The sequence below is a fragment of the Lutjanus erythropterus genome, chromosome 18 (genome assembly GCF_056507025.1).
Source record: "Lutjanus erythropterus isolate fLutEry1 chromosome 18, fLutEry1.hap2, whole genome shotgun sequence".
NCBI classification, from domain to species: domain Eukaryota; kingdom Metazoa; phylum Chordata; class Actinopteri; order Lutjaniformes; family Lutjanidae; genus Lutjanus; species Lutjanus erythropterus.
In genome coordinates, this window is record NC_139334.1 from 25,830,483 (window position 1) to 25,845,414 (window position 14,932).

At 38.1% G+C, this 14,932-nt stretch overlaps 1 protein-coding gene across 2 annotated transcripts; it reads left to right on the forward strand.

Annotated features, from left to right (window-relative positions):
• Positions 1-1,796: 1,796 nt before the first annotated feature.
• marc1 (mitochondrial amidoxime reducing component 1) lies at positions 1,797-8,916 on the forward strand. Of its 2 annotated transcripts, none has more exons than XM_084742879.1 (7): positions 1,797-2,084; positions 3,817-3,987; positions 5,565-5,727; positions 5,969-6,109; positions 6,407-6,468; positions 6,706-6,777; positions 8,332-8,916. In XM_084742879.1, exons 1-7 carry the CDS (start codon positions 1,834-1,836, stop codon positions 8,456-8,458), a joined length of 987 nt encoding a protein of 328 aa, XP_084599005.1. In that variant the 5' UTR covers positions 1,797-1,833; the 3' UTR covers positions 8,459-8,916. The 2 variants fall into 2 exon arrangements, with proteins under 2 accessions (XP_084599005.1, XP_084599004.1); XM_084742878.1 differs by having other exon boundaries at positions 1,800-2,084; positions 5,966-6,109.
• The last annotated feature ends 6,016 nt before the right edge of the window (positions 8,917-14,932 follow it).

Consider the following 14,932-nt stretch of genomic DNA (forward strand, 5'->3'; position numbering starts at 1 on the left):
TATATAACTCTGCAGCAATGATCTGTGTCAATAAAGTGTATGATGAGGCCAAGGAAAATTAAATCTGTTCCTATGAAACTATAAATGCATAAAAACACACTGCATACAACACAAGTGTAGTATGTACCAAGAACAGAATTATAACATCAATGCATGTTGTTATCAAAATTTGCTTGCCACTGCAACATCACACCAGTTTGTAGGGCCTGGCCGTGTGCCTGTGAATCTGCCTTCAGCCATTAGATGTGCACAGAAAAGCAACAGAAGGAGTATCCATTCGACAAATCCCTGTATTGACCCCCTGTGGCTGGAGCATCTGCTGTTTTCTACTTTGGCCATAGACCTGAGTATCTATGTCAAAGACAAAAATAGTTCCACTGAGAAGGTCAACTATGGCATTACGTCACTCGCTTTCTTCTCCGTTTTTAGAAATATTCGAGGCAGGTCAAAACCGAATGTGTCTGTCACATATTTCTGACAATTTCAAGTGTATTTGTTGTGTGTGTGCTACAGAGATTTTTGCTTTTTCCCACCAGTATATTTAATTAATTTTAATTAAATTGTGTCTTAGTAAATAATCTGTATGACTTTTCTAGCATCTGTCAAGGCTGAAGCAGAACTTAAGTCACAAATATCTTAAAAGTTTGACAGTTTTGATTCTTAATTTTCTTGCTGAGAGTTGAGAGGTGATTAGACTGACATCCCCCTAATGTGCTTGCAATAAATACATAGCTACAAATAGAATCATGTTAGCTTAGCTTAGCCCAAAGACTAGGAACAGGCATGGGTGCATTAAGAGTAGGATTCTGAAGGCAAAGATGGCGGCCATTCAGTCTAATGATAATTGCTTGCTGGGCGCTTTAGCCATAAAGGTTTTGTAGCTTTTGGGTTAGTTTCTGTGGTATGTGGCCCACTGATATGTGCAGTAGGCTTAGTGTGTCTCACTTTTCTTGGCTAAAGGAAGGTTTTACAAATAAAAACCCTCTGTGGATAAAAAATTAATAATAAAGAGCCCTTGTTTGCAGTTTGAGGTGTCCTGTCAGCAATTTTACAGATGTGTCTATTATGTTTTTGGGCCTGCAGGGGAATTTTTCATTGCATTACTGCACATGGCCACTGGGAAAAATTGATGGTAGTGCCCTGTCTAGTTCTATTAAAATTCTGTGGCTGCAGTGAAAATGACGATGCCACAACAGTTTGACAAACCGCTGAGAATGAGCGCTGTCTGCAGTGCTTGGGGCCCTAAAAAGGCTTCATCTGGTCCCGGGGTTACAGGGCCATGAACAGGTTCAAGTTTTTTTAATCACAGGTGGCATTTGAGAAGGTTTTGCCCGCCTGCAGGGCTCAAAACAGGGCAAGTAGCAGTGAATGTAAACGTGGAAGGAAGAAAATTGTTATTTGGTTTTATGAGAGCCACTGGACTAATTATGAGACATTTTTAATGGACATTGAGGACGACTATGTCCAGTAGGAGGCAGTATTGTAGCGTTTGGGATGCCGGAAAGCCTCAAAGAAAAATAGCGGCTTGTTGGTCAGTTTTGGGGTGTTCATGTTCAGCCGTATTTTTTCCAGAAATCACGGTAAGTTTAGTTCTGTTTAGTTTCTGTCTTTTATGGACCCATAACCTTTACTGCATATGAACCTCCGCCATACAGGTTATGCTGTAAATTGTTAATTTCAATTTTGGGTGGCAAAATAGTCTTGCTGGCAGCCTGTCAAACAGAAGCCCCCAAACGTGTTTCTGTTGACCGAGCGTCAGTGAAGGTTACACGCGGAGGCTGTCTCTTTAACAAAAGTTCAATGTTCAACAACGAAGTCCGTTAATGCACCAAAATGGACCTGAAGGAGCTGGCTGTGAACACGCTGGTCCAGAATAAGAAAGCCGCTCTTCTGATCGGCGGGGCCGGCGTCGCTGTTCTGGGACTTAGTCTCGGTTATAAATACCTGCGAAAGACAGAAAAAGTTGTCCGTGTAGGCGTCGTGTCGCAGCTCCTCATTCACCCTCTGAAATCTGGCAGAGCGCTGTCTGTGGCTCTCGCTGAGTGCCAGAAAATCGGTCTGAAGTTTGGAGAGCTGCAGGACCGGTGAGTGTAAAGTTTGACTGTCAGGTGTTTACTTACCTGTTCAGACAAAACTAAAGTTAATGCTCACGCAAACACGAGTGACTAACTTTTTTTTTTTTTGACTCAGTGTTTACTCCAGTACTGTGCACTTTTGAGGTCCTTGCACTTTGCCTGAATGAAGTTACCATGTGCTACTTTATATTTATATTCCACAACAATTCAAGGAATGAAAATGCACTTTTTATTATTTATATACTTATTGATAGCTATGTATACTTTGATTTAGTATACGACTACGGAAGCCCCGAGAGCCAAATGAGATTAAATAAATCCTGGTGACCCATTTTCTCAGTCTGATCTAAACTGCTTTTTCTCCTGAATAACTTAAGAACAGGTAAAAAAGCATAAAAACAGTTGAAGAAAAGGGTTTGTGTTTTTTTGTTTTTTTCCCCCCCTTTCTTTTCACATTAAAACAGGTGGAAGTTCTGACAGGTGCAAAGAATAAATAAATACATAAAAATAAAAACCTTCATAACTTTTGTAACTTTTTGCCCAGTGTTTGTTGTTGTAATATTGTCCACTGATTTTTTGCGTAGATTAAAATACATTGTGCAGGGCTCAACAATGTTAGGGCTGAAGGAATGATTGAAATTTTTATTAAAATCGCGATATGGTCTACTACAGTTTTCAAATTGCAGGATGTGCAATAATTGTTAAAAGCGAAATGTATGTCCAAATACCATCTGGCAGATACTGTGTTAAGGTTTTTAGTTATCATGTCATCATGTAGAGTTTTTATTATGATGCAGTATCGCATCAATTTAAATCACTGTCTCATGATCTGACTTTGATGATGATTTTTAGAATAGTTTGTACGTCTCTGCTTGTAAAAAAAAAACAGTTGGAACAAATAAATGGAAGAATTTGACTCAGTTGTAACTACATTAGTTTAGAATTACACTCTGTGGTGGGTTCAGAGCCATTTTGTTTATCTACAAGTGTACATGTATTTTAATTCACTCAGATTAAACTCACTGGCTGTTATAATTTGAATTTGCAAAGTAATTTTTGTCTCAATATTAGGACTGCACTAACTATTATTTTCATAGTCATTTTAATGTGGAGAAAAAAGTCAATCAGTGTTTCTCAAAGCCCAAGATGACGTCTTCAAACGTCTTGTTTTACTCACAACCCAAAGATATTCAGTTTACTGTCAGAGCTGAATAAAGAAAAGGAGCTGAAATCTGGGAATTTAGACTTTTTTCGTAAAGAACTTCTCAAAGCAATTCGTTGCAGCTCTACTCAATATTAGACTTATTTAGGAACTTTTGTAGAGGCTGTCATGAAGGGTCTTTAACCTCGCATGCTTTTCAGAGGGAAATGCCCATGTTTCATTTAATTACACAAACAACAAACACAAACATGTGAGGGCAGACAGGGAAAAAAAGGACATCTTGAAAAAGCTGTACTTTTCCACATCATTGTGCAGTCTGTTTTCACAGAGACGTGTTTTGTTTGTGATTCCCAGATGAATTTCTAAATAAAATGTGATGTAAATCTGGGATTTATGGATGAGTCAGCTGTGGTGCTGTAACCATGGCAACATGCAATGTCATCGATCCTGTGTTTTTTTTTTTACCCTGTAACTTCTAGCTTCTATCAGTGAGAGCTCAGTGTGCGTTGGAATGGATCCAGGGATGCCAAATGGTGCAAATGAGGGGAAATCCACAGTTGTGTTTGTTTTTGATCGCAGACACTGGTTGGTGATCACAGAGGACGGTCACATGGTGACGGGCAGACAGGAGCCTCGTCTGGTGCTGGTGTCTCTGACCTGCGAGGGAGGACATGTTTGTCTGAACGGCCCGAACATGGAGGAGCTGCAGTTCCCCGTCAAACAGCTCAACAACCCCGTCATCGACTGCAGGTTTTACAGTCTTCTCTGACTGGATCCACACCTCCTTTATTTAAATGTTTCTGATTATTTTATGCCTTTATTTGCATTTATTTAACAGTCAGCAGTGTAGGAAGACATGAAACATGAAGAGTGAGAAGGGTGTCAAGGTCACTTATGGTTACACAACAGAGTTACACAACAAAGAGAGCTTCACACACACACGACTTATGAACAGATAATTCATTAAAAGCAGAGCAGAATAGGATAAAATAGAAAATAAAATAAAATGTATAGTTATTTATTAATTCTATAGTGCATTTTCTGAATATGTCATAGGTTGAATTTGAAAAGTAGCAATAAGATGGTGATAATGATAATATGATCGACATCCTATGCTAAAAGACAGACAGTTTTAGTCTGCTGGGTTGGGAAATAAAAATTTTTGATTTTATCTGTACCCTAAATGATTTTCTAAGGTAATCGGATTAATTGCTTTGTTTAGAAAAAGGCAGAGGACCGTTGGCTGCCGTAATTTACCACAGGACATTTTCATTACACTATTTCATTTAATTTTATTTTTATTTACATTATGTGACCCAGACTATGATCACATGGTGTGAAACAGAACCTACAATAATAACGAAACAATAGTACACGGTGTGACTAAAGTACAACAACAAAGTGTTACTCAAACAAAAGAAAGATATTCTTCAAAACTTCACCACGTGAACAATTAGCTTTTGGTTTATCTGATTGTAATAACAAAATTAATCAGAACATATATGGGCATTTTACCAAATATCTTTCTTGATAATTTATTATGCTCATATTCTTACATTTAGATAAAAAATCCGATGCTCATTTCCCAGATGATTGTCATTACGAAAGTTGGAAATCCTCTGGTTTCCTTCCAGCCCTTTATATCTTCGAGTAATTTTATGAATTCTTGTGTTGTTCACTTTAAAATTAGAGAAAGTCTGCCTGCACTCGTGGTCATTTTTTATATTTCTTATTCTTATCTCTTATTTATTTATTTATTTATTTTACTGTTTTTCTGTTTTATTTATTATTAAAGTAGAGTGTTTTATTTCAGTCAGTTGCATGTTAGTGGACTTTTTTTTTTCAGCAAATGTTCAGTTATGTGTCATTTTGGTAAGAGCATCCCCCAATAAAAAAAAATACACACAAATTTCTGTATTATTATTCTGGCTATAATTTCATAAATGCAGCAAAACATTGTATTATTGAAATGCAAATTACAATAATGCAAAGTTATCATAAATAGCTACATGTGGTTAAGTTGGCTGCTGATCCCTGCTCTAAATGTTTACTATGTGAATGTTTTTGCTTGGAAAATAGCTAAAACTACTAATGGATGATTAAAATGGCATGTGATTAATTTTGTTGCTCTAATATCTGCTAATTTTGTCATCTAAGGACTTACCAGAAGAGGGCTGTGTGCTTCAGATATTTTTAATAACACTTGTTTCAAACAGTAAAGACCTAAATTCAGATTCCATTCTTAATTCGTCTTTTGGGTTATTTCCTTTTGTCCCAGCTCTGTTCTCAGACTTGTCGAAATGTTTCTCGTTGTTTTTGTGCGTCAGAGTGTTTTCGGCCGACATTCAGGGACGGGACTGCGGCGACGAAGCATCTCGCTGGCTCACTCGTTATCTGGGGGGAGAGAAAACCTTTCGCTTGGTGCACTTTGAACCTCAGATGAAGGCTCGGAGGCCCGTGGAGAAAGAGCCACTTTTCCCACAGTACGAAGTATGTGCTGGAGCCTCTGTGTCTGCAAATACTGTTGTTCTTTATGTCAGCATTAATTCTCTTTTAATTGAAATGCCACCAGTTTTGCTATATTTTGAGGAAGAAGGCAACAAATCCAAACCAGCTGTCTTGTTTTTCAGCTGTTCACAGGGTCAAAGTGTTACCAGAAACATGTTGCATACAGGAGGACAGGATTTCCATTTGTCATTGCATTAATGATATTTATCCGTATATCCAGCAGGTGGCCTACCCAGATATCGGACCTGTGATGCTGCTCTCTGAGTCCTCTGTCAAAGATCTCAGCGGCAAGTTAGAGAGGGACGTAACGGTGGAGCGTTTCCGCCCAAACATCGTCATCAGTGACTGTGAGGCGTTCGAGGAGGTGAGCTTGTGCATCTGCAGATACTCTCAGATTTATTCTCCCCGCTGATTACTGGTTAAATAAACAAAAATAAACATATCAGACAGTCATGTAAAGATGATATTAGGGCCACAGAAAGCCTTCAGAATAACAGATCTACACTGCAGCCTGTGAGGTTTTGTTTTCCTTCTCCCCTCCTGTTCGGAAAAATGATCATTTGGTCGGTTTACTTCTGACTAATACCTCGCCCTTTTCACTGTGAGCAGCGTGGACTAATTTTGTCTCCAACTCAAAAAACCAACTGCTTCGCTTTTTCAGGATTCATGGGAAGAGCTCCAGATTGGCAGCGTGAGACTGCAGCGTGTAATGTCATGTGGACGGTAACACAGCCGATGCTTCACACACAGATTTTAATCAGAGAGACAGAATCACTTCATTTATCAACAACAGTGATTCCAAAGCATTGATTCCTGGGACACACATGATAAATTCAGCAGTGATTGACGGCTGAAGTGTCTTTTTGATGTTAAAATGCACGACTGTGTCTTTCTAACTGTAGAGATTTAACGGATAAACAGGAAGGATGCAAACTCACCTGTAACTTTTGTCGTTTCCAGATGCATTTTCACCACCGTCGACCCTGAAACAGGAATAATCAACAGAAAAGAGCCTCTAGAAACACTGAAAAGGTAAAGTTTTGACAATTATTATTATTATTATTATTATTTAGGGAAGGTTCTCACTTTACACGTTAGTGGGGCGGGTGCAAAAGATTTGTCAAAACGTAGTTTCAGTCGTAGTTTGGAAAGTTTGGCTGTTTGGCCCAAACCCAAGTCCACGAGGGTTCAGGGCTGCTTCACTGTCAAATACAGCATGAGTCCACATTTCTGCAGACTTTGCTTGAGGGAATTACCCACAGTTCATTGTGTTGTGACACTAAACGTGGGTTAATTTATAAAAGCATGGAAGGTGCAACTAAAATTGATTATTGGACAATTACCTCTCATCCACTCTGTAAGGCAAGAACCTGTAAGACGTTCACATCTGACAGTCTAAATATCTTGGTCACGATGAAACTAAAAGATGTCAAATAAAAAGTCCCAAACGCACAACTGTAGGTGGAATCTTTTGGCTTTGTGAAGGTGATGTGATGTTATGTCACAGAAAGTCTCATTCCTGTTTATACCAGTTTGGGCTTATAGCGTCTAGCACTCAAACACTTAACCAGGTGACTGACTCTGCAGCCAACGATCATTTTCTCGATTAATCGATTTATAGTTGTTTGTATTAAAATGTGAGAAAATGGTGAAAAATGTCAAACACTGTTTCCCAAAACACACACTGAGTCTGTCAGTTTTTCAGGGCTTCAGGATTTTGGGGGAACAAAATGTGAATCACCCCTTGACTGATGACCTACAAAACCAAATCTTAGTTTATTACAATTAAGCTTTTCCTTTAAATCATGTTCAATTTGAAAATCATAGCTAAGTGGTAAAAAAAAAAGCTTCCATCTGTTCATATAAGTGCAGACTTTATTGTAAAAGACTGGCCTGTTTTAGCATTACACCTCTGTAACATTTTTAGACTCGTGACGGGCTGTTTTTTATTTTAAGAAAAAGTACCAAAATTGATGCAGCACCTTTTTTCTTTTGCTCATTGTTCCTTATTCTCGAAACCCTCAATGCATCTCAAGTAACTCACGTAATGTCTCAAGGTTGACTATTGATCTGTAACACAAACCTTTCTGAAAGTTCTGTATTTATTTGACTTTCTCACTTTTACTAAATCACCTGACTTTGACAGCACCAGAGGACAAACACACTCATGTCCATTACTGATCTGTACTGTATGTTGTTTAGATGCAGCTTGTGACAAAGCTGCTTGTGTGTGACATTTTAACAAAAATATCATCTTCAGCATCATCCCACTTCAGCCTAAAAAAAGAACAATTATTATTTCTTTCATACAAAAGTCGCAGAACAGATAAAAACCCACTCTTCAGTTCAAAGCTAAAAATGTGACTGCTTTTATGACAATTCGGTTTTTTACTTCCTGGAGAGTTTTTTTTTTTTCCTAATTTATCTGCACATGCAAACAGTTTCTGTTTTGTTTTAGTTAAAGTTTGGTCAGCCAGATTTTCCTTTTCCTTAAGAAGTCTAATTTTAAGAAATGTATTTAAATGAATCTAGTGGGCTCTTTTCCTGTCTGATTTCACATCTAAGTGCCTTTGAATTCTTTCACAGCTATCGTCTGTGCAAACCATCGGAGAAGCACATCTACAAATCGTCTCCGCTGTTTGGACAGCTGCACACCGTGAAGAAGACGGGCATCCTGCAGGTCGGCGATGTGGTGTACAAGATCAGCCGCTAACTAAGGGAGTCAGAGACGAAAAAAAAAAAACATGCCCGTTAAGATTTAGTCACTCTTTTGAAGGGGGGATAAATCTTTGTTTTTAAGCACTATAGACTGATAATCACTGTGCTAGGTCACACTAAAGAAAGCTCTGAAACAGATGTAGCACACATAAATAATGAAAGAATATAACACTACAATTGTACAAAGATGTAACAGTAAATATGACTGTTTTAAGCTAAAGCTGTGATTCATAGAGAGACCAAACCACTGAGATAACATGCTGTTCACAATATAACAGTAATCAATAATTTTATAGTGTGTTTTAGGATTGTGTGTCTTTTTGGCTGCATCTACGTCAGGTTAGCTGTTGTGTAACACTAATGATGCCTGAATTAAACAAAGTTCACTGCTAATTAAATCCTGAAATACATGCTGCTATTAAAGAGACAAATTAAACTGCCTGAAGTCTTTGACACATACTTCACATGTGTAATTATTCCTGAAATAAACAAGACAGAGAAACACTGCTGAGCAACAACAACAACAACAACGATAAGAACCACCTCTGGTATTAAAACTAAACTAACATCCTCCTGATAAACTCCTGATAAATCTGTTATTCACATGAATATACTTTCCTCCACTAATACTAATAATATTTTCAGGTCTTCATATTTTAAGGCATGCGTTTGTAATTTTTAAAAAAGGAACCTTACAGGGGTGGAAAGTAATTAAGTACATTTTTAATCAAATATTCTACATGGGTAATATTTTGAGGTACCACTTTACAGTAAGATTACCCTCATAAATGATTTAGAAAAGGTTCACAATTAGGTTGTTAAGACTTTCTGAATATTTATACACAGTTTCAACACATTGCCAAATAGTGAGTCTACATTTATTTTTACTGTTAAGCTTCAGATCTCATTGATTAACTTTGTCTGCTGTCAGCGTCATCAGATATCTGTCAGGAAGTCGCAGCGTTTAACCACCATCAGTTTATATAAATAGTCAGGAAGTTTAATTTGGCATCATATTAACACATCAGATGATGCAGAGTCACACATGAAGACTTTGACGATACTGTTTACCTCGACGTTTTCAGCATCCACCATTTTACACTTTACAGTAAGGCCCCTTTTGCAGTTATACCTGTCAGTAACTCATTAATAAATGGTCATCTACTTTACACTTTACAGTTGGTCTCCCTTTTCGTAACTCATTAGTCAGATTAAGTATTAGTAAGCAGTGACTGGATCTTTCCAAATAGTGAGCCTGTGTCTTTATTATTGTTTTATTAAGTGTTTACAATCTAATTAATAACATAATTATAAATCATTTACAAATTATTTGGGTTGTCTGTGGTACTGCTATTTGTACCTCCCTTCTTTATACTTGAGAGATAAATATACGTTTTACTCCACTATACTTTATTTGACATTTTCGGTTACTTTTTACATGAAACAATAATATGCTTATATGATATGATACAGTGATAAAAACAGAATAATATAATTGTGTAACACTTTGAAAGGAGCATAAGTACATTTTGCTGGTGAGACTTCTGTTCTTTCACTTAAGAAACATTTTAAATTCAGCAGTTTTATTTGCAATGGACTATTTTTAACCCATGGTATCTCTGCTTTTACTTGAGTAAAAGATCTTAATACTCCTGCCACCACTGGAGCCTAATGAAAAATCGAGTGATCGCACAAAATGACGAGCTGATTTTAATTTTTAAATTATTAGTAGTCTGACTGACAAAATGGTTGTTTATTTGTTGTTTTAGTTTGTCATATTCCTAAATTTATCAATTTAATATATATGTGTGTAGTATTCTTAAATCCTGTCGTCAGCAGAAAGAAAGAAGTCCTCACTAGCTTGTCAAAAGTGCACAACTGACCGTTTGACCCTGTTCTGTATGACTTGTCAGGGTAAATATTTCCCAGCCTCCATGTTGTCGTGTGCTTGACACTTTTATTTGGTAAAATGTACAAACTTTTACCAGCAGGCGGTCAGTGGGTCAGAACGGCACAGACACGCTGAAGTGATGGAAACAAAGATCAAACCTCTGACCTGTCAGTTAACATGCAACCAGTCTGTATTTTAAACCAGTGAGTGGCTACAAGGAACAACTCCTCGTCATGTGACCTGAGAGAGTTTGGTGTCTTTAACCCCCAAACTTTGGTTCCCGTGACTGTGATAAGGTTTAGCATCAGAGGTCCCAGTGAAACCCAGTTCTAGTTCCACACAGCGGCCAGTAGGGAGCAATGTGCCTTTACTTAACCACTGCAAGAGCCTGTAGGAGGGGAGGAAGGTATTTCTGGATATTTTTAATATAAATTAACCTTTTAACCACTCACATAAAAGATTTCAGTTAATTTCAGCTTTTAGATTTGTTGCAGTAAATTTGTATATTGCACATTAAGAGTTCTTGAAGTGATTACAACAAAGTCAGCATGAGCGGTAATAATGTAATGTTAATCCAGTTTTTCTCTAGTATTTCATTAAAAATGTTTATAAGGCCTGTTTGGACCTTAATCCCTTACAATTTTACTTTTTTATTTTACCCCTAAATCAAAATGGACACAAATAGAGGTTTGGTTTTTGTGGTCAGACACATCATCATTGAGCGAGTTGTAGATCGGTGTTAGATTTCTCACAGAGCTGCCAGAGGCCTTCACTCGTGCTTCTGTTAAACACTCAGAGTACATTTTAAAGTGGATCTCTTATCAGAGAGGGTCGGCCACTTACTGTAAATGCCCAGGACAAGTATTAGGAATGAATTAGGAATTAATGTCCTATGCTATGCTAAGAGATAGCATAGCATAGGACCCTGGGAAAATACACTCACCAGCCACTTCATTAGGTTCACCTGTTCAGCCGCTCGTTAACACAAATATCTAATCAGCCAATCACATGGCAGCAACTCAGTGCATTTAGGCATGTAGACATGTTCAAGGCGTCCTGCTGAAGTTCAAACCGAGCATCAGAATGAGGAAGAAAGTTCATTTAAGTGACTCTGAGCGTGGCGTGGTTGTTGGTGCCGGACAGGCTGGTCTGAGTATTTCAGAAACTGCTGATCTACTGGGATTTTCATGCACAACCATCTCCAGGGTTTACAGAGAACGGTCCGAAAAAGAGAAAATATCCAGTGAGCAGCGGTTCTCTGGGTGAAAATGCCTTGTTGATGCCAGAGGTCAGAGGAGAACGGCCAGACTGGTTTGAGATGATAGAAAGGTAACAGTAACTCAAATAACCACTCGTTGCAACCAAGGTGTGCAGAAGACCATCTTTGAACGCACAACACGTCAAACAGATGAGTTACAGCAGCAGAAGACCACACCAGGTGCTTCGCCTGTCAGCTAAGAACAGGAAACGGAGGCTACACTTCACACAGACTCACCAAAATTGGACAATAGAAGATTGGAAAAATGTTGCCTGGTCTGATGAGTGTCGATTTCTGCTGCGACATTCAGATGGTAGGGTCTGAATTTGGCGCAAACAACATGAAAGCATGGATCCATCCTGCCTTGTATCAACGGTTCGGCCATATACTAATGCATTTTGGAGAGGAACAGTTTGGGAACCCCTGGTTTAGTGTGTTAGCATGCTACATTTGATAATTAGCCTTAAACACAGTACAGCTGATGGGAATCGTTATTCTGGTATTTGATCATAAACAAAAAGTACTGATCTGATTGCTGCTAAATGAAAAGTCAAGGCGGATGGACAAAATTACATCTTGGATGGCCCTATGGTAGATTAAATGTGATTACGTGCCCTTCCAGCGGACAAAATATGGTAAAATGCCCTCTGGCTACCCCTCAAGTTGACAAAACTTTGTAAAATACCTTCTAAGGTATACTTTTAGGGGACAAAAAGTGGTAAAACTCCCTCTAAAGTACCCTTCTAGTGCGCAAAACATGGTAAAATGCACTCTGGAGTGCCCTTAAAATGTGGTAAGAGCCCTCTGAAGTCTTCCTCCACCATGTACAGTTGGTGCCCCTTTTATTTTTTTGCCCCTGCCCCTCAAACAGCCTGAAAGCACATACTTTTCTAAACGTACCTAACATTCAAATTCAGTCTCTTCAGCGTTGGGCGACTTGTTACATGCCAACTACATTTCAAGGAATTCAACAAAACACTGAAACCCGCAAACATCCTCTTTAAAACAGGGGGAAAACCAACATGTTTTGTGTCTCCTCACATGACAGCAAAGTGCCTTGTTAGCTGAAAAGTGCCCTGTTTGGTTGCTAGACTTCAAAGAGACGCCCCTCTGGCAAAACAGCCCCAGGTAATAACAAACAGAGCTAATAGGAGCTGTTGCACAACAGGAAAAAAGCCATTTCTAAGTGTGTATTTGGCCTTTTCACCGTCACTAAATGAGCACTTTAGAGGAAACATTATCTTTTTGGGGTAGAGTCAAAGATCCAAGAAGCCGGGCTGTGTTCTCTAAACTGGTGACATTTTAGTACAAAAACATAGAGATGTAGGTCTGTAATCTGCAGGGCTCCTGGGTTCAAAGAACTTCAACGTACACAACACTGTATAGAAGACACACGGTATACTTACTGTACATTTAATCTGAGTGCAACCCCTTATTTTTTCAGACCTTTTGGCTCCGTTTTAAATGACTCTCATGCTTCTTTTTTTCTAATCAGTATAATTTATGTTTCACACTGCATTTGCAGAGGTGGTTTTAAGTGGTGCAGAGCTATATGTGAAGGGTTATGAGTACTTGGGACCCTGTAATATGCCACCATCTAAAAGAGTACAAGTAAACAAATGAATACCTTTATTTCATAGTTAAGTTTTTAAACAGGGCTTGACTGAAATCTTCCAATGATCCAACACATATGTTTTCTCCATTTTTTATGTGCCCTATCTCAATACTCAAGCAGCCACAGGATTTTTTTTTAATGCATTATCTTCAATGTTTTCGTTTGTATTCTCATAATAAACTGTATAAATAGCTCTGGGTCTTCAGCACCTTAAACTTGCATTCTTTCTAATGGCCAGCAGGGGGCGACACCATTGGTTCACAACAAGAAACCTGATTGTCTATGACAAAATGAGCCTACTTTTGATATGATTTATTACCTCATTAAACAGTTTCTTAATGAGTTTATGGTCTCAATGGATCGTTTCAAGTCTTCTTCAATACACCATGATGTTTATTTTGTAAATTATGGTCCAATTTACAGTAAAATAGACGATAAAGCAGGATGTGTGTTATGGCGAGGCTGCCTTATGATTGAGAAGTTGCTAACACGGTGACCTCCCCAGGGCCACCCTCTTTCCCAGATGTGGTCACTTCTGGGTCTAAAAAAAACCAAGATGGCGACAGCCATAATGTCAAACTCGAGGCTTCAGAGGAGTAATACACAAACCAGTGGGTGACATCAGGGCGGTTTTACCACCGTAGTTGCTCTTACACGCCTGGAAGGGGAGGGTGATAAAATCCTGCACATTGGGCATGTTTTATGTCATGGTATATTGTGTTGTGTCATGTCATGTCATGTCATGTCACGTCATGATATTGTACCATAAGTTTATGTCATGGTATACTAATGTAGCTTCATGTTATGTCATGTCATGGTATGGTGTGGTATAATAAGTTTATGTCATGGTCTGATATATTAGTGTCACCTTATGTCAAGATATGGTGTGATATGATAAGTTTATGTCATAGTATGGTATATTAATGTCCTCGTTTATTAGTGTTGTGTCATGTCATGGTATGGTGCGGTATACTAAATTTGTGTCATGGTCTGATGTTATCTTATGTCATGTCATGGCAGATGTTGTATTCTAAGTTTATGTCATGGTAAGGTATATTAATGTCATGTTATGTCATGTCATGGCTTGGTGTGGTATGGTAAATATATGTCATGGCATAGTTTACTGATGTAACTTCATGTTATGTTATGTCATGGTATGGTGCGGTATGATAAGTTTATGTCGTGGCATGGTATATTATTGTTGCATCATGTCATGGTATGGTATAATATAGTAAGTTTATGTCATGTTATGGTATATTAATGTCATGTTATATCATGTCATAGTATGGTGTGATATGGTAAGTTTATGTCATGTAAGATGGACTATGTTTATATAATTTTATGTCATGTTATGTCACAGTAAGTCCACGTCCTGTTACGAAGATATGTTTGTGTATGTTTAAATGTTACAATACAGATGGGATGACTTCAGTTGTTTGAAATCTGAACATGTCATGTCTATCAAACAAAAAGCTATTATCATTGTTGTGTTGTACAAATATGTCATGTCATGGTAGAGTAAGATTATGTCATGTCGTGTTATGTTTGTGTCATGTCATACTGTGTGGTGGGTATATTTGTTATGTTATCTGTTACTAGAGCAGCCAAGACAGTAGCTGACTGTAGGGTGTACTGTATGTCCTTAGGTAACCGTTATAAAATGTCAATTTAGCCTTTTTAAAACACTCAACATAATCTCAGGTCT